A 20,489-nucleotide genomic window follows, 5' to 3' on the forward strand; every position below is an offset into this window, starting at 1 on the left:
TATTTAATAAAGCTTGAGGGCTATAGTGTGCATTCACTATGATTTTAAACATTTACAGTTTATACAACATAATGCATTAAACTAAGTAAACAGAATTTAAAAAATTTAATACTTGGTGTGATTTATAAAATATTTATTTATAAAGTGTGTGTGTGTGTGTGGTGTGTGTGTGTGTGTGTGTGTGTGTGTGTGTGTGTGCGTGCATATATATATATATATATATATATATATATATATATATATATATATATATATGAGAGAGAGAGCTAGTAAAAGCAATAACAATAAAGATGTGTAACAGTTATGAAGTTCCAACTGGAATAAAATTGATTGTAACATATCCTGGAAAGTTTGAAACTCTGTTAATTGCTCCCTAATTTGTGATGGCCTTTGATTTCTCAAATGTCGGAGCAGTGTATTCCAGCTCCAAATCCAGGCTCAGAAGAGGCCTCATCTTCATTAAAGTGGCAGTTGCTCAGTCCTTGGTTTTGGTCTGTTCCCCAGCCGAGCAATGCATAGCATCAAAGAGTCCTCATGGCCTGAGACGCAAATTAATTTGGGGGCCAAATCTGTCTATATGAATGATGATAATAACATCTCAGAGGTGAAGCAGGAAAACCCAGTGTCAGAAGTTAAAAAAAAACTACAAAACAATTCCCCTCTGGTTTGTCCAACTAATTAAAATGGATAGACACCTCTCTCCAAAAAAAAAAAAAACCCCAACAACACAGGGTTGCCGATCTCGTCAGTGTCCTCTCAGGGCAAAATGAAGTGAAGCGTTTAAAGCTTTGTAAAAGTTTAACTCTAGACAAAGGTGATTAGTGACTGTTGTTTGATATTTTTATTATTTTTATTAAAAATCAAGCCATCCTCATTGCACTTTTTAATATTTAATTATTATTGTATTCTTCCATTCTGTCAGGTGGAAGAAGAAGCTTAATAACAGCTGGCAGGTTGATATGGTCTTATCTGTGTCCAGGCTAGTCATACAGTGTAGTATTATTACTCACAGTAAGAGCTCTCTTCCCGATATCTGAGTGCAGTTGCTTATAGATAAAGCGTATATATTTAATGCTATGCACTGTGGCCTTTGTTACACTCTGCGCTACCTCTCTGTTTTCTCTAAGGTGATCCACATCACGGGCAGGCTGAGGATAAGAATGGCACTAACACACAATCGCACTGTGCCCAATCAGATTATGGGCATGGTGGTGGTGGCTCATGCCCTCCCTCCCCCCACCATTAACGAGGTTCGCATCGACTGCCAGATGTTCGTCACACGGGTCAACATGGACCTCAACATTGTCTACTGTGAAAATAGGTAACGGCCTTCTTCCTTCTGAAGTGCAAGATTAATGTGATTAAGTTTGATGAGGTGTTGATTTAGACATTTACCACTTTAAAAAATGAACATTCAGAATATTGTATTGTTCATTCTCATCAGTTGCTTCATTTCTTGTTTAACCACATGTGCAGGGCCTGTTATTTGCTCCTACCAACTATATCGTTCTTTTGAAACTGTGCCCAGAAAGACTTCATTTTTACTTTCAAAGTCTCTGTTACTATCAAAGCTATTTCTGTTCTGCAAAATGAGAACATCCTAATTTGGTCTGGCTTGAAAGGAATGTCTTATTAGTTTTATTAGTTTTATTTATGTCTCAAGGATTAAAGTCACCCCAATGGGCTGTTGGCTGATGAATTTTTTACTGCTCTCTTCACTTAACATGTTTATGAGGGAATGGCATCTGGCCAGGTCTATTGCATAGTTATAATCGTTGCAAAGCTTTTTTTTTTTTTTTAACATGGCCATTCGATCGCAGTCTTACCCTCTAAGAGTCCCAGCTTTTTCTGTAAGCAGTCCAACTTTGAGTGTCCTAGTGCTTACTGTTGCACCGACAAGGACATACTGAATATCATTCAAAAACATACAGTACATAACGCACGAGCAAAAAAAAAAAATCTGATTTATTATGTGTTAGTTTTGCTTTAACTGAATTAAATTTGTATTAATTATAGGTAGAGATTAAAGTACAACCATTATTAATTCACTTGAGAATTTGGAAAGCATTGATTGCTTACTGCATGGACATGTTTCAATAAAGAACCTTTGACTGATTTGCTAGCCTTGGTGTAACACCGTAACAAATACGTATTGAATTACACATTTTCATTCCCCTCCAGAATTAGTGACTACATGGACCTGACACCTGTGGACATCATAGGGAAAAGATGTTATCAGTTTATTCATGCCGAGGACGTGGAGGGCATTCGGTACAGCCATTTAGACTGTAAGTAACTACAGGCCTTGTGAATGGTAATAACACTATCATTCATAGATATTTTCTGCTGATGTTATTTGAACAGAGTTTGTATGAATGCTTGCACTATTTATATGCTCTACTAGAGCACAACAGTGTCTGTTCAGAGTCACCGCCAGTCATGAAAAAAAAACAGAAGCAATATTTTCCATAGCCATTTTAATACAGTCTAGTCATGTCAGTGTAACAAGCTGTAATAAGTAGATGAAAAGCTTAATTTCTTTATGGAATGCTGTCGTGTAGCACTGTTTAGAAAAAAAAAAACTTCCTCTGGGAGTAGTCTGTTCTTCAGAAAAGCAACTGTCATGTTGAACAGTTGACAGAAATAGTGTGAGAGGGAAAACATAAATTAATTAAAAATTATGGAAATGAAAGAGGGGAATCAGTACCATATTGCTTTCCCCGAGTGCTCTAAGGGCTGAGTATTAGGCTGTGTGTATATTTTGCGACAATGTCTGTTGTTAAAAGTGCTGTACAAATAAACTTGACTTGACTTGACTTTTACACTGTCGTTAAATATCAGCCATATTATAAATATCAACTTTGTAAAGCTTTGGTTCAGACTCGGTATAAAAATTGTGTTCTGTGGCTATTTTACATAATGAACAACAAGATCAATAACTGATACAATGACAGTACCTTACAATGATACAATGCCACTTAAATAAGTTAATAGAAATGTCGATTTATCATTAGATTTTGTTAGATCTATTAAACATAACCATTGCAACAGCTTGAGTTTTTAATCAAGTGAACAATAATAATGCAAAAATAAAGCACTTACACTTCAAATATCAACTAAACACTAAAAACTGTGCACCCCACTTAACTGATATTCACATATTGAAGAATGACTGACTAAAATTCACAGTTTTAGCTTGTAGTAAAGGAAGCGTTACTTTACTGTATTTTATTGCACTCTCTATTATAGGCTTGACCCAATCCTTCCTGAACATTACATTACCATTGCTACTGTAAGCTACTGTGCCTTTCAGTTATTTATTTGTATTCCTTGACTGTATTGGCTGCAATTCAGTATTTTGTACGTGTATTAAAATTTTGACTCCCATTAACAAACCTTACAAGATAATGATGGACAGATTTGGCATTTACCTGAAGGTCATAAATTTAGCTAATGATATGGCCAATATTTAAACGCTAATGCTTTATTAGACATCCTCACATAAACATTTTACTGTATCTTGGAAAGCAGGAATTTCTTTCCATTTTCTTATACAGATGCTATACCAACACTCATTATATATATATATATATATATATATATATATATATATATATATATATATATATATGCTAAAATGCCAATCTGTTATAAAGAGTCCTGTATTCAGACTCTGTGTATTGGCTGATGTCAGTTCATATTTATTGGTTCAATTTCATCAGCCAATTTGTTGTACCACTAGTTTTAAGCATTCTTCAGTTAAACAGACTAAAGCCAGCATATATCTAGCTCGATACTGAATGTCATCTTCAGACCATGATTCTACCTTAATGAGACATGTTTTTTGTTCCTTCAAATACAAAGGATTTACTTTTAAACATCATTTAAATAAGAACAAGTGTTGCCAGGCAAAATAAACCTCTCCCGGGAGCACTTATGATGAATATAAAGGAAGATATCGTGAAAAAAATAGGTACCCTATGGTTACATGTGGCTACTGCTTATAAATAAAATTGTTTTCTGATACCATGCCCATACAGTAAATAAAGCATAATCTATGAGGCAGTAGTCACAAAAATGAAGCATTATTCAAAAATGAACAATTTAAAAATCACAGAAGTAAAACATAGCAAGTATCTGTACTTTATATTATTCTACTCTTACCTCTTACAGTTTTCGAAACTGAAACTTCAGAACCGAGGCTGACATACACACGCTGTCGCCATGACCGAAACTCTTATTTCCTGGAAATGGCCCGGTGCTTGAGCTCAGTGGAACGCACTTTCCCTCTGTAATAAGCATAAACACGTCTGAAAGTGATTTTTTAGTGTAGTCTGTAGCGGGCGAGGTAATAATAAATCAACAGAGCAGGGAAATTTTTATCAATGGAGTTTTAAAAATAGGTGTGGCCAAATCTCCTTCCTTTGCATATTTAAATGAACCAAGAAACCATCCAATGGCAGCATAGTATATGCAAATGAGGCAGGTAGTGATCCAATCAGCGTGTTTGTGGGAGGAGTCGTTCCGAGGCAACGCTCCTGCAGTCTGAGCTCAGAGCTTTTTTTTTTTTTACCTTTTTGGTCACCATGACCTTGACCGGATGACCCTCAAAATGTTGGAGGTTCTATTTCAGACCAATGCCCATCTATCCTGAAAGTTTCGTGTAGATTGGTCCAGCCATTTCCCCTTAATGTTGCTAACAAAAAAACATAGAAACCCGACCGAAAACAATACCTCACCCCGCTTACTCCATAATGGGTGAGGTAATAATGATCATGAAATGATCGTCATTATTTAAATAAGAATAAGGATAAATTATGACTTCTGACTTATCATTTCACTTGCTGCTTCTAATCCTCAAAAACATGACAACAAGCCACACAGAACTTGAAGGGGCTGAAGAACTCTACCAGAGTCGTGTGTGTGAGTTTCTCAGGGCTCCTCTCAGGTTAAGCCTCATGTCTCCATATATAGCCAATGCATTCTAATAACACCTTTACACCATGAAGTGTTTATCTTGGCAAATACCCCACAGGAAACTCTTTAAAGACTCCGCAACCTTTGGCGCAGTTTACTTTCATCGTTCTCAGCAGGAGGGCTACTGACTGCCTGGAGGTGTGACCGTGCTTTTTGAATATCTTAAATCATCTGTTAAGTGTGTTTTGGCAGGGCACTTTTTTCCTGTACTCTCCTCCTGCCTGCACATCATAGTAGAAATTCAAAACGTCATTGAGAGCAGCGTAGCGTTTCATACAGTAAATGCACGCTTGCCTCGGTAGCAGGCACGTTGCCATTATTTAAGTAGTGAGAGATGAGGCGTGCGGGTGGGGGGATAAATCCCTCACTTTATTAGGTGTTTGTGGAGGAGGATGAGTGTCCTTGGGGCTGTTGGGTGAATTTGGAGTTGTCTGATTAGATATTGCAAGTTCAACTGAATTAGAGTGCAATTACCGCTGCACTGCAGTGTCCCTTTGCCTTAAAAAGGCACCAGATTGGGTCCATTAGGCCTTGATTTGAAACCCAGCAGAGAGAAAACACAGAGGAGTGCATTGATGAGAGAGTTAGAAGACTGAAGGCGGCCCAGAACCGCAAATCTCCAGCTGTCACTGTCTGTCTAACCATCTATTACATATTACAATGCAGGCAATTAGCATAAAAGTGGAAGTGATGGTAAGGTCCAGCTTGCAAAGTTGATGTGGGAAAATATTACTGTATTTCACTTTATATTTTATCATGTCAAGGAAAAAACGGCAACTGCTCACAGAGAAATCAGTTTAACTGCAGATTTACTACAAATCAGACGTTAATTGTCAGAATAAATATCAGAGTATTTACACAACACTGAATTCATAAGAATGTACATGTGTAGTATAGAGAAACTTCTAGAATAGGTTACTTGAAATCTTAGCAAGTTCAAGATCAGAGTTAATTCCCTTGCAGAGACCAAAATAATACAATTAATCATTACATTAATGGCATTCAGCAGACGCTGTTATCCAGAACAACGTACAACATACCCAGAGCAGCCTGGGGAGTAGTTGGGGGTTAGATGCCTCGCTCAAAGGCACTTCAGCCATTCCTGCTGGTCCAGGGACTCAACCCAGCAACCTTTTAATCCCAAAGCTGCTTCTCTACCCATTAGGCCATGGCTTCCCCCATTGGAAGCATGTTTTAATTCCAGACTATTTTGTACATTTTGATCAAAATACAGTAATATGATGAACCTGGAACCTAATTGCCAAGAAAGTTTTTACTCACTTAGAGAGCACTCTGCATGTGTAACCTCACTGACCATTCCAGCTTAGTTCGACACATTTAATGGCAGCGATCATCACTGTCATCACTGTTCGCATGAAGGGTTCATCAAGCGGAGCTGAGTGTGTGCTGAAGAAGCGGCAGCCATTCCCAGTGCAGCCGCTGCTCTGCTGATTGCCAATCAGAGAATGACATCAGGTCACATGAGGCCATCAGATCAGCTGGAGTAAGGGAAATGAGAGAGTGTGGCTCTCTCCACTAACCTCTCTGCCCATCCTGCCTCAATAGAGCAGCCAGGGTGCGCGTGCACACACACACACACACACACACACACACACACACACACACACACATCAGCAGACTGACTGGTGTTATGCTACAAATAGCTCTCACTGCTTTCAGTGCTGGTAATATTGTGACACCTTGCATGAATATATGAATACATAAACATAATGGGAAAATGCCAGTTACACAAGAAAGAGTGGTTGGAATTTTTGGAAGCTTGTTGAAGAAGATAAAGAAATATTTAAAGCACGTACTTGAACAAAATAAATAATTGTATAATTTTTGTAATTAAAATATTATTTTCTAGTCTGTAGAGCTTTCAGGAAATCTGATATTTGTAGTAGTTTCCATCGATACACTACTTACAACCAACTCCTGTGCTGAATGAATGTTACTGAGCCATCTTTTCCTCTTTTTGCTGCATAGAAATTGATTTTTTTTTTCTTCTGAGAAAGCCAAAGAAAACCTTCAACCCAAACTGTCTTCTCCCATCTACTCAACATGATAAGGTGGCTGTTCGTCTCCTGTTCATGTCCAAATTTTCTCTTGAAATTTTAAACGTATATAACATCCTTGGAGGTGCACTTAAGACAAAAACAGTCTAGACACTTTACCAATGTTTCATGCAGTCATTAACAGACATAGCTGTATTATTATTATTATTATTATTATAGGTTGTTAATTACATTTTCATCTTATTGAGCTTGCTGAAAACGTTTTTTTTCCTTTCCCTCCCCTGGTAAAAACGTGTTAAATTCTTGTTTCATTTGTTCTAGACAGTTGTATGTTACAAAATAAACATGGCTGGATGTGTTTGGACCGGCATACGAACATCAGCTCTCATCAAACGTGTTTGATGTAAGCAGATGTTTCCTATCTGCAGAAATGTAATGTGACAGAGTTGACCTCATCTGCGTCGGCCATGGATCAGGAGCAACATACCATAAATTAACAAAAGGCTTTCCGTTACACAGCTAAGCATCTTACACACTGTGTAAATGCTCTAATGCTGTGTGTGTGTGTGTGTGTGTGTGTGTGTGTGTGTGTGTGTGTTTACCAGCCTAGACAGAGGAGGGGGGATGGGAAGAGATAGCTGGGAAAAGTGTGCAGAAACCCCAGGAGAGGGAAGCTGTGTGCCTGAAGGCAGACTCATTGAGCTGCTCTCTGAAGACTAGTTCAAACTGACTTTAATGAAAGACTCCCCTCACTGCTTATTGAGCTTAAAGACAGACTCCCCCGTCTGCAGCAGCACAGAAAAATACACCTGAAATGCACAGCCAAGTATATAGTCATTTTCTTTATTAACAGATTTATAACAGGTAAACCTTTAAAAGTGTTATAAAGCTGTTTAATGTCCTGTAAAAGAAAAAAAAAATCAAGGCATCTCTGTTCAGTTGTCTTCGTCCATTACTTATTTTATTTATAACATTCAGTAAATTAGTTCATTCATCTGTTTCAGGATACAGGTGTGTCTTTCTTAATATAACAGATTTCAAAATTTGTAGCTGTTCACATTATCATTTCTTCACATCATGCCTTTCTTCTTTAAGAGAACACTGATGTAGTTGTTTACGTAGCTCGGGGTGAGGTCAGGCCAAGAGCTGTTTCCAGTACACCATCCAGCCCGATAACAGGAGCTCTGCAGGAGTCTTTTTCCAGTGCCTTTCCCACTCATTCATAAAAGGCTTGTCTTTACGATAATACCCCAATGGACTGCAAGGACTTTTCCATAAAGCAATTTCACGGGTGTAAATGACTTGCTTTTATGTGACAATGACTCCCCCTGCCTCTCCCGCTGTGAATGGGGGCCATGTTGGGTAAAGGGTATCTGAAAGGTAGCTGCTATTATGGAATGTATCCAAGTGATTAAACGGAAGTGAAGGACAGAGGCCCAGCATAGAGAGAAAGAGAGAGAGAGAGAGAGAGAGAGAGAGACCATCCTCCAGGCTAGCCTGAGGCTTCAGGAGAGAACAGCTAGATTAAAGATGCCGTATTCCTTTTAATGCCTCCAAACGCTGCAGATATGACTCTGGTTGAGAGAGAGAGAGAGAGAGAATGAAGGGGCGGCTTCATTACCACTAAATCAATAGCGCAAACAGGTTCTGATTGATTTAATGGCAGTGTAAGTGAAAGGGGCTAAAAAATAAGGCTCACCTGCACAGCAGCAACACTGGGCAGAGGCAGGGCTGCAGTGTATTGACGGCAATGCAGATGAGCCCAGCTCATTAGGAGAGAACCACGCGAAGAACAAACCTGGACTATGTACAGAATCAGTTTTAAAACGGATTGCCGGATTCCCTTCTTAATTTTACTTTGCAGCTTTTGAGAACCGAACATAAATCTCTTTGATTAATTTAAACTCATTTTTATTTGCTACAGAGTAAATAATTTTGTTGCCTGAAATGAAAGACTGTATTAAGTTTAGTTTCTCAGGTTTTCAGTATTCTGGACCATAGAGAGGAAACGGTGAAGGTTAGAACAAGGGTATGTCCACAAACCACACTCAGCAGGTCAATAAACAACATATTTGTTTCAGATTTTTGCTTATCTGGTTTTCATTTGTTACCTTTACATTTGCCAAAGAAAGCAGTCAATACATTAAGTCAATGAGTACTGTTTTGAATGGCTTATTAAACAATGCTATTAGTCTGTAGTAGTTTTAATTACCGATCTTTTCATATAAATAATTCTCTCAAAGTCAGTCTTTTTTTTTTAAATAAATGCTGTATTTAAACTAAGAACATAAATTCATGACTTAATTCTGATCCTGACCATTTTACCTTTACAGAAAAAAATGATTAATACATATTGGTTGAGATAACATTTAGCACTTAATTTAGCTAAATTTATTGCTGCCAGACAAGGACACAGTGTAGTAGTCTCAGACAAGGACATAGCACAGGAGACGGTGCAAGCAGACACAGCGCACTCTGCTGAGCCAGAGAAGGTACTGTGCTCTAATGTGAAAATGGCAGAAGCAATAGAGCCCTTTAGCTCTGGCACTTTACATCTTTAGCAATAAAATTAGACATTAAAAACTTCCAAAATTGTTAAATAATTAAATATTTTCATTTAAAAAATGAGCAGCAGTAAAAAATCATGATGTATCAGAGATCTTGTTAGTCTGTAAACAGTTACTAATAATTTTCTTCCCTTTTTGCTTCTCTCTTTATAGTAATGAATAAAGGTCAGTGTGTGACAAAATACTATCGCTGGATCCAGAAGAATGGAGGCTATATCTGGATCCAGTCCAGTGCCACTATTGCTATCAACGCCAAGAATGCCAATGAGAAGAATATCATCTGGGTCAACTATGTGCTTAGGTAAACAGGAGACTTTCAGTTAAGTGTTATCCCAAATTACTGTGACGCTTATTTGTCGATTCCCATCAGAAAGCTAGAGGATTTCCATTTGCGATTGCGAGGCAGCAACAGCCAAATAAATAGATCTCTGTAAGCCTCTATTTAATCTCCTCTCCCTTTGCGGGTGCAAGCAGCGCCTTAGCCTGAGATCATTAGAGAGATGTGCGCTCGTGAACACTGGATCAATCAGGATGTTTAAAAATGTTCAGGAGCAGCAAGTGTACTCTAGGTTATTTCACCTTCCTTCCACCAGACTACTGGAAAACAGCTCAGCTCTGTGAATAATTCTCTTCTCTCTCACTCTCTCTTTCTCTCTCTTTTTTTTTTTTTTTTGCGGTTAGTAATCCGGAATACAAAGACACACCCATGGATATCACACAGCTTCCGAATCTGCCAGAGAAAGCCTCAGAGTCCTCAGAAACGTCTGACTCAGAATCTGACTCGAAGGACAACTCTGGTACAGTACACTATTACTTCAAATCTGGATTATGCACATACTGTGAACTGATAACATACAAATATCTATGTATCCGTAGCTAATTATGATTCTGCACCTCTAGAAGTGAAGACAGGTGTGCCGCAGGGATCAGTCCTGGGGCCTGTCTTATTCACTATCTATATAAATAACCTTGGTGTAGGTTTAGACCCAACAAAGGTACACCTCTATGCTGATGATACAATTGTCTGCACCACGGCATCGTCGTTACAGACAGCAATAGATGCATTACAGTCTGCCTTTAGCCTGCTACAAAGTTCCCTAATTAATTTGAGACTGGTACTAAATGCCAAAAAGACAAAATTCATGATTTTTACACGTTCTCGCTCATCACTTACTAATTTTATAATTTCAACACTAGATGGCACTCATTTAGAGAGGGTAAATTCTTATAAATATTTAGGGGTATGGCTTGATGAAAAGCTAAACTTTGGAATTCATATTGATAACCTTCTAGAAAAGCTCAGACCAAAGTTAAGTTTTTATTTTTGGCTGAAAAAAATGTTTTCCTTTTGCTGTTAGATTGAAATTGGAACAAAGTACATTTCTACCAATTTTAGATTATGGTGATATAATATATATGCATGCTCCTATTTCATTTTTGAAAAAGTTGGATGTACAGTGGTCCTCGAAAGTTTGTGAACCCTTTAGAATTTTCTATATTTCTGCATAAATATGACCTAAAACATCATCAGATTTTCACACAAGTCCTAAAAGTAGATAAAGAGAACCCAGTTAAACAAATGAGACAAAAATATTGTACTTGGTCATTTATTTATTGAGGAAAATGATCCAATATTACATATCTGTGAGTGGCAAAAGTATGTGAACCTCTAGGATTAGCAGTTAATTTGAAGGTGAAATTAGAGTCAGGTGTTTTCAATCAATGGGATGACAATCAGGTGTGAGTGGGCACCCTGTTTTATTTAAAGAACAGGGATCTATCAAAGTCTGATCTTCACAACACATGTTTGTGGAAGTGTATCATGGCACGAACAAAGGAGATTTCTAAGGAAATCAGAAAAAGCGTTGTTGATGCTCATCAGGCTGGAAAAGGTTACAAAACCATCTCTAAAGTTTAGACTCCACCAATCCACAGTCAGACAGATTGTGTACAAATGGAGGAAATTCAAGACCATTGTTACCCTCCCCAGGAGTGGTCGACCAACAAAGATCACTCCAAGAGCAAGGCGTGTAATAGTCAGCGAGGTCACAAAAGACCTCAGGGTAACTTCTAAGCAACTGAAGGCCTTTCTCACATTTGGCTAATGTTAATGTTCATGAGTCCACCATCAGGAAAACACTGAACAACAATGGTGTGCATGGCAGGGTTGCAAGGAGAAAGCCACTGCTCTCCAAAAAGAACATTGCTGCTCATCTGCAGTTTGCTAAAGATCACGTGGACAAGCCAGAAGGCTATTGGAAAAATGTTTTGTGGACGGATGAGACCAAAATATAACGTTTTGGTTTAAATGAGAAGTGTTATGTTTGGAGAAAGGAAAACACTGCATTCCAGCATAAGAACCTCATCCCATCTGTGAAACATGGTGGTGGTAGTATCATGGTTTGGGCCTGTTTTGCTGCATCTGGGCCAGGACGGCTTGCCATCATTGATGGAACAATAAATTCTGAATTATACCAGCGAATTCAAAAGGAAAATGTCAGGACATCTGTCCATGAACTGAATCTCGAGAGAAGGTGGGTCATGCAGCAGACAACGACCCTAAGCACATAAATCGTTCTACCAAAGAATGGTTAAAGTAGAATAAAGTTAATGTTTTGGAATGGCCAAGTCAAAGTCCTGACCTTAATCCAATCAAAATGTTGTGGAAGGACCTGAAGCGAGCAGTTCATGTGAGGAAACCCACCAACATCCCAGAGTTGAAGCTGTTCTGTAGGGAAGAATGGGCTAAAATTCCTCCAAGCCGGTGTACAGGACTGATCAACAGTTACCGGAAACGTTTAGTTGCAGTTATTGCTGCACAAGGGGGTCACACAAGATACTGAAAGCAAAGGTTCACATACTTTTGCCACTCACAGATATATAATATTGGATCATTTTCCTCAATAAATAAATGGCCAAGTATAATATTTTTGTCTCATTTGTTTAACTGGGTTCTCTTTATCTACTTTTACGACTTGTGTGAAAATCTGATGATGTTTTAGGTCATATTTATGCAGAAATATAGAAAATTCTAAAGGGTTCACAAACTTTCAAGCACCACTGTACCTAGTGTATCATGCTGCTTTACGTTTTGTGACAGACGCAAAAGCAAGAACACACCATTGTAAATTGTATGAAATGGTTCAAAGGACATCACTGTCGCTGAGAAGGAAAAGTCATGTTCTGATTTTCATAGTTAAAGCATTGATTGGTAAATTACCACCCTATATCAGTAATCTGTTGTCACGTCAAACCAGTGCTTATAGCACAAGGTCATCAAATAAAATAATTTTGAACATCCCAACAACACGAACAGTATTGCGCAAAACTGCCTTGAGCTCATTTGCACCATATGCCTGGAATGAACTTCAGAACCTACTAAATCTTGAGTTATCACCCTCTCTTAATGTATTTAAAAACCTTTTAAAAACAACTATTACAGAACAATGTCATTGTTTCTAACCTAGCTTCTCTGGTTTCTTAACACATCTTAACTGTACCCTCCTCTATGTTTTCTCTTTATTCTCTGTTTTCTTTTAACTGAATGTTTTACAACCCCGATTCCAAAAAAGCTGTAACCCTAGCTATGTAATAGGCGAGAGGCTGAGGGCTACAGAAACAGAGATCAGCGCCGCCCTATGTGCCACATGGTGTGGGAAGGACTTATATATATCCTCCTGGGAACCAAGAAAAAAATGTGTCTCTCAGTTTCTCTTTTGTTGTGATTTCCTTACTAGGAATTTCCCAGCAACCCTCCTATTCACATGATATATCATTGGAAAGCCCAGGATGTACTCTTTACAAGACACCAGGATTCAAGTGAATAGTAAGAGGGTGTGCACGTAAAACAAATGTAAATTACAGAGGACACAAGTCTATGGGTTGGTTCTCAGGAGGGAATATATATATCATCTCATTATCTCTAGCCGCTTTATCCTGTTCTACAGGGTCGCAGGCAAGCTGGAGCCTATTCCAGCTGACTATGGGCGAAAAGCGGGGTACACCCTGGACAAGTCACCAGGTCATCACAGGGCTGACACATATACACAGACAACCATTCACACTCATATTCACACCTACGGTCAATTTAGAGTCACCAGTTAACCTAACCTGCATGTCTTTGGACTGTGGGGGAAACCGGAGCACCCGGAGGAAACCCACGCGGACACGGGGAGAACATGCAAACTCCGCACAGAAAGACCCTCGCCGGCCACGGGGCTCGAACCCGGACCTTCTTGCTGTGAGCCGACAGCGCTAACCACTACACCACCGTGCCGCCCATATATATACACACACACACACACAAAAAAAAAAAACCCGATTCCAAAAAAGTTGGGACAAAGTACAAATTGTAAATAAAAATGGAATGCAATAATTTACAAATCTCAAAAACTGATATTGTACTCACAACAAAACATAGACAACATATCAAATGTCGAAAGTGAGACATTTTGAAATTTCATGGCAAATATTGGCTCATTTGAAATTTCATGACAGCAACACATCTCAAAAAAGTTGGGACAGGGGCAATAAGAGGCTGGAAAAGTTAAAGGTACAAAAAAGGAACAGCTGGAGGACCAAATTGCAACTCATTAGGTCAATTGGCAATAGGTCATTAACATGACTGGGTATAAAAAGAGCATCTTGGAGTGGCAGCGGCTCTCAGAAGTAAAGATGGGAAGAGGATCACCAATCCCCCTAATTCTGCGCCGACAAATAGTGGAGCAATATCAGAAAGGAGTTCGACAGTGTAAAATTGCAAAGAGTTTGAACATATCATCATCTACAGTGCATAATATCATCAAAAGATTCAGATAATCTGGAAGAATCTCTGTGGGTAAGGGTCAAGGCCGGAAAACCATACTGGCTGCCCGTGATCTTCGGGCCCTTAGACGGCACTGCATCACATACAGGCATGCTTCTGTATTGGAAATCACAAAATGGGCTCAGGAATATTTCCAGAGAACATTATCTGTGAACACAATTCACCGTGCCATCCGCCGTTGCCAGCTAAAACTCTATAGTTCAAAGAAGAAGCCGTATCTAAACATGATCCAAAAGCGCAGACGTCTTCTCTGGGCCAAGGCTCATTTAAAATGGACTGTTTTAAAGTGGAAAACTGTTCTGTGGTCAAACGAATCAAAATTTGAAGTTCTTTATGGAAATCAGGGACTCTGTGTCATTCGGACTAAAGAGGAGAAGGACGACCCAAGTTGTTATCAGCGCTCAGTTCAGAAGCCTGCATCTCTGATGGTATGGGGTTGCATTAGTGCGTGTGGCATGGGCAGCTTACACATCTGGAAAGACACCATCAATGCTGAAAGGTATATCCAGGTTCTAGAGCAACATATGATCCCATCCAGACGACGTCTCTTTCAGGGAAGACCTTGCATTTTCCAACATGACAATGCCAAACCACATACTGCATCAATTACAGCATCATGGCTGCGTAGAAGAAGGGTCCGGGTACTGAACTGGCCAGCCTGCAGTCCAGATCTTTCACCCATAGAAAACATTTGGCGCATCATAAAACGGAAGATACGACAAAAAAGACCTAAGACAGTTGAGCAACTAGAATCCTACATTAGACAAGAATGGGTTAACATTTCTATCCCTAAACTTGAGCAACTGGTCTCCTCAGTCCCCAGACGTTTACAGACTGTTGTAAAGAGAAAAGGGGATGTCTCACAGTGATAAACATGGCCTTGTCCCAACTTTTTTGAGATGTGGTGTTGTCATGAAATTTAAAATCACCTAATTTTTCTCTTTAAATGATACATTTTCTCAGTTCAAACATTTGATATGTCATCTATGCTCTATCCTGAATAAAATATGGAATTTTGAAACTTCCACATCATTGCATTCCGTTTTTATTTACAATTTGTACTTTGTCCCAACTTTTTTGGAATCGGGGTTGTATTTTAGTGTGCGTCTTCTGTTATGGTCTTTGTATTTACTGTAACTTTTATTTGCCACCTATCTTGGCCAGGACTCCCTGGCAGAAGAGATATTGTATCTCAATGGGACCTTCCTGGAAAAATAAAGGCTAAATAAAATAAAAAATAAATACAGTTATTACAGTATAATAAAATCAGCAAAAAAAAAAAAAGGTTCATCATATTAGCTGTGCTCTCAGTCAAAGCTTAAGAAGCTCTCATGTAGTCCAGAGACCATACCATTTTAAGCAGCCCACCCCCCCACCCCATGCCTAATCCACCCTGCAAGGTACAGAAGCGTGAGGCTTCGACACTCCTAGTAAACCTGGTTAAAAGGTTGATTAAACCTGGGCAGTCAATTGGAGATATTAATTATGCATTCCAGCAGAAGATTGAGCATGATTCCAGAAATGGGTTTGGGGGCACTGAGGATGAAGAAGACTGACAGATTGGGGAGGGTGCCAGCATATTGTCTCCTGGCACCTCAGCACGGCCAGCCCTTTGCCAGACTTCATCATAAAGGTTACCGTCTGTTCCAGCTGCAGTTGGACTAGATCATGCCCTGATTCCTTTTTTCTCATTCATCTGTCTGTCTCACTCTCTTACTCTTCCTTGCTCACTCAGTCAGTCTCACAAGGTAATTGGCTCATTCCTTATGCCACCAAAACCACAGAAAGAGTGCAATTGAGATGTAATAAAAAGCTGATGGATAAAGAAGATAAAACCTGTGACTTCAGTACGGCAGTGTTGGGTAACAGCAATGATTAATAAGCCACACTGTTCTAGTTACTATACAAAGCAATCAGGGAACTTGACCTAAAGTCTGTACTGGAACATTTAAAGAACACCAGGCATGACTAAAGCAGTGACCAACAATGAATCACTGAGTGATGACTAATTCTGCTGTTCGGTTGTTTAAAATCTTTTGTTTTCCAAACAATTTATATAGTCTTAAAATATCAGATCAGTAATAAAGGTCCGTGCTTGCCAAATCATCTGCTGTGGGAACATCTGTAGAAAAATCTGCAGATGCATCACGCATCATTTGCAAACAAATGGCTTTAGAAATATCCATGAACATTTAACATGCGCGCATAAGTCTTTAAGGAAAAGCTTACAGCTATTAACTTAAATATACATTACAGGGCAGCTAAAGCTTGCCAAGTACACTCAGTTTATGCCCTCTGACACTGCTGAGTGAAGAAAAACTGATTTCTAGCTTAACATGACTCAGAGGAAACACCATGGCTTGGTAAATGTTATACATGATGGGAGAATTAGCAGTGTTCATGATAAAACCTTGATGAAATAAATAAGTTGAAGGGACACTTAGTCCTGTGATAACTTCTGTGATCTTATATGATGGCTGAACACCCCTCATCTTCTTTTTCTCTTAGAAGACAATGAGAACTCTAAGTCAGATGGGAAAGGAAATCAGTCTTCTGAGAACAGTGAAGAGCCAGAGTCAGACAGTAAGAAGCCCACCAGACACTCTGAGCAAGAGATGAGGCATCAGGAGGAGGATAGCTCGAGTAATGCAGAGAGCCAGGAGAGTGAAGACAGCTTGGAACCCTCTGATTGTGAGGCTGAGCACAAGGAGAGCCGCTTGGCTCATCTCAGTGGTCTGCCCATTAAAGTGGAGCACTATGGTGATGGAGAGGGGGCAGAGCTTCACAATTCGCTCTCATCCTCCTCTGAAGAAGAGGATGAAGATGAGGAGGAAGAGGAAGACAATGATGAGATTATGAAGGACTACAACAGTGAAGGGGAACTGAGTGGACCACTGACAAGTAAACGCCAGAAGAGAAAGAAAAGGAGGAAAAAGCAGAAATGGGAGGGCGATCGTCAGCGTCTGCGACTTTCGCCCCCAGAGGATGTCACGGCAAGTCCAGGAAGTCTGGAGCCAGCACTGGGAGAGCAGCCTCCACTACTGCCACCTCCATCACCTGCCACTGCCTCAGTGCTCAAGATCAAAACAGAGATGGCCGAGCCTATCAACTTTGACAATGACAGCAGTATCTGGAACTTCCCGCCTAACCGGGAGATCTCACGCAACGAGTCACCTTTCAGCATGACCAAGCCTCCTAGTGCCCATGAAGCCTTCCCCGCTGCCATCCCCGACTCAGTCCTCACTCCACCGGGTACTGAAGGAGGGGCAGGCATCAGGAAGCCCAACTTCACCAACAGCAGCAGTAGTAGCAGTAACAGTGCCCCCACCTCAGCCGGCCTGGCACCCCCACTGTCTAACTCCTCAACTTCTGACCCCCTATCACCTCCACTTTCAGCCTCACCACGTGATAAGCAGCAGGGCACACCCACCTCCCAGAATTCCCTGTTGTACAGCGGCGACCTGGAGGCCCTACAGCGGCTACAGACGGGCAACGTGGTGCTCCCCCTGGTGCAGCGTGTTGCAGGCACACTGGCTGCAACCAGCACAGCAGCGGCACCACGCGTCTACACGGCAGGCACCATTCGCTACGCACCCGCTGATGTCACGCTGGCTGTGCAGGGCAACCTGCTACCCAGTGGCCATGCTGCAGTCAACTTTGTGGACATGAATGGGCCTGGCTTTGGTATTGATGCCAAAACACCTATGGAAATGCTCTACCACCATGTGCACCGGCTCAACATGTCGGGTCCATTTGGTGGTGCAGGCACTGGAGCCAGTCTCGCACAGATGCCCACTGCCAATGTCTTCACCACAGCGGAGGGACTCTTCTCGACACTTCCCTTCCCCGTCTACAGCAATGGCATCCACACAACACAGACTCTCGAGCGCAAAGAGGATTGAAGCAAAACACTGAGACCATATTACTGTGTTCAATATAAATCAAGTGACTCTTTCGAGGCCTATGACTGTGTTTCAAGTTGGGGGTGGGAATTAATTGTTCTAGCACTTTGAATTTCAAGCAGTTAAGCTTGTGTAATTGAAAAAAAAAGGTTTCTCTTCCTGTGTCTTTCCCCATTTCTTTTCTCTTCTTCCTCTTCCTTCCTCCCTTCTCTAGAGCCAATGACATTTTCTTTCAACAAACTAAACAGGCTCATCTCTAATTCAGACTTTCTTTGAGCCACAGAGAACTCACCACTCAGGTGTGTGGTTTCTCCATGGTGAAATAAAATGCTTTTTTGACTTCATTACAGTGCATCCTTATTAGGATGTCTTGTGTATTTAAAGGCAATTCACAAAGGAGATAAAAAGAAACTGTTCGTTTTTTATCCATATCTTGATGTGATCAAGGTTGACACTGACAAAAGGATGTTACCCTGTTTGACATAGTTGAAAGGGTTTTATGGTTCTTTCTTAACGAGGGAATAGTATTTTAGAAATAATGCTTTTCTTCGTTTTTTATAGCTCAGATTTAACTTACAAATCATGCATTTTAAAAGCAATTTTAGCCGGGTATTGACCTGATCCGAATGTTACTACAAACTCCCAGGACTTTGGAACAGGTCAGTGTGAGATTCCTCCAGTTCCATCTTCCTTTTGCAGATCCATGGTGCTATCATCAACTAACCCTCACTCAGCTGGCTGACGTAGGTATTGTTTCAGAGCTCAACAAATGATGGCTTGAGAGATTTTCTACTGAAAACTCAAACCACTAACAGACAAGTTCATTTTTCTTGTGTTTATCCCCTGCAGAGAGTGGAGAAGGGTTTGGCTGTGGCTCAATCTGATTGAGTCAGAAAAGGGATTTGGACCAGGCTGTGAATCATTTCTTACCCCTCAGTGTAACTGAGGCTAATTTTTACAGCATAAACTTGAGGATGAATGTGAAACTCTTAACAGGCTTCTCTCAGTTTTTTTTTTTTACTCTCCCTTCTCATATTTGAAGCCGAGTAGCTTTTCCCATTAGTCTCCCAAAATCAGTTTCCCTCCACTCCTTCATGAACTCTGAAAACCACATATCAACAAGATTGTAATAAGGACATGCATTTTCAATCAGAAATGTGTTTCAAGAAATCACATTCCTAATTTTTTTCACTATTGCCAAAAAAAATTACCGTCACAGTTTGGTGTCAAGACACTGTGAATTTGTTTGGAAAAAAAAAGAAAGTAATAAAAAGGAAGAAAACTGTCGCTTCATCTTTTGGCAGCCATCCATCACGTCATCTATTACCAAGCGTGATAAGCGTAAACGTGTACAATGTGTAAGTGTCATTGGCTGTCAGTCCTCATAGCGATTTCAGTGTGTGTTACTATATGCAGTATATACCGAGCTGATGTAGCTGTTTCGTCCTTTGTCCTCTCTGTGCTAGTGTGGGCTTGGACAGGGGAAACCCTTGTTCTCCCTCTCCTTCCCCTCTACAGTCTTAGTGAACCAGTGGAGGTTAGTGGATTTTGTGTGGTGGCCTTCCAATGTAGTGTCACCTTTTTGCTGCTTCTTTTCTGTCTGTATTACTTTTCTGTTCCTGCTATTGCTTTGCTGTCGTGTAGTCTACAGACCTCTCTCTTCCTCTCAGAGATAAAAGACTCTTAACTAGCTCAAAGGTTTAAGGAGCCATTTTTTTGCCACTGGGGTATTCTGGGATTGCGGTCTCCACCTCAAAACTGATAAGGAAAAAAGTAGCATTTAGATGTAACGTCTGGAACCTCAAAGGCCTAAGTTGTGAAACATTCCCAGAGTCCCTTGTGCTTCTCATGTGCATTGGGTGTATTTCATTGGTTTCCACCAACCAGTTGACTTCAAGGACCCTGCAACTCACAGGAAGTTAAAAAAAATGACAGTATTTCAGGACAATAAACAATTTTAAGGATTTCTAATGAGAAAAGAAAAAAATCACACTATAAAATCTATTTTTATAGGTGTTTTGGAAATGCATGTTTACCAAGTTGATCGTTTGGTTTACCTGATTTCGTTTGGTCCAGCAGCTTTGCCAGCGTTTAGTGTTTTTTAGTCTGTCCAACAAGGCAAAGGGAGAGCCTTTTCGTCTTTTTACTGAATCAGGCTGCTCCCCTACATCAGGAAACTCGTCTCTGTGGTTTCTGTGAA

General features: G+C 40.1%; 1 protein-coding gene across 2 annotated transcripts in view; it reads left to right on the forward strand.

The window, feature by feature from the left end:
* The window catches only part of LOC132894488 (neuronal PAS domain-containing protein 3), a 430,383-nt gene extending 411,634 nt beyond the window's left edge, over nucleotides 1-18,749 (forward strand). For both annotated transcript variants that reach the window (XM_060934362.1, XM_060934363.1), the window contains 5 exons: nucleotides 1,128-1,321; nucleotides 2,182-2,288; nucleotides 9,716-9,863; nucleotides 10,244-10,359; nucleotides 16,896-18,749. In XM_060934362.1, the coding sequence (XP_060790345.1) occupies nucleotides 1,128-1,321; nucleotides 2,182-2,288; nucleotides 9,716-9,863; nucleotides 10,244-10,359; nucleotides 16,896-18,289 (1,959 nt within the window). In that variant the 3' untranslated portion in view covers nucleotides 18,290-18,749. The remainder of the gene's footprint in view (nucleotides 1-1,127; nucleotides 1,322-2,181; nucleotides 2,289-9,715; nucleotides 9,864-10,243; nucleotides 10,360-16,895) is intronic.
* Nucleotides 18,750-20,489: the final 1,740 nt, after the last annotated feature.

Source organism: Neoarius graeffei, chromosome 11 (genome assembly GCF_027579695.1).
Source record: "Neoarius graeffei isolate fNeoGra1 chromosome 11, fNeoGra1.pri, whole genome shotgun sequence".
NCBI classification, from domain to species: domain Eukaryota; kingdom Metazoa; phylum Chordata; class Actinopteri; order Siluriformes; family Ariidae; genus Neoarius; species Neoarius graeffei.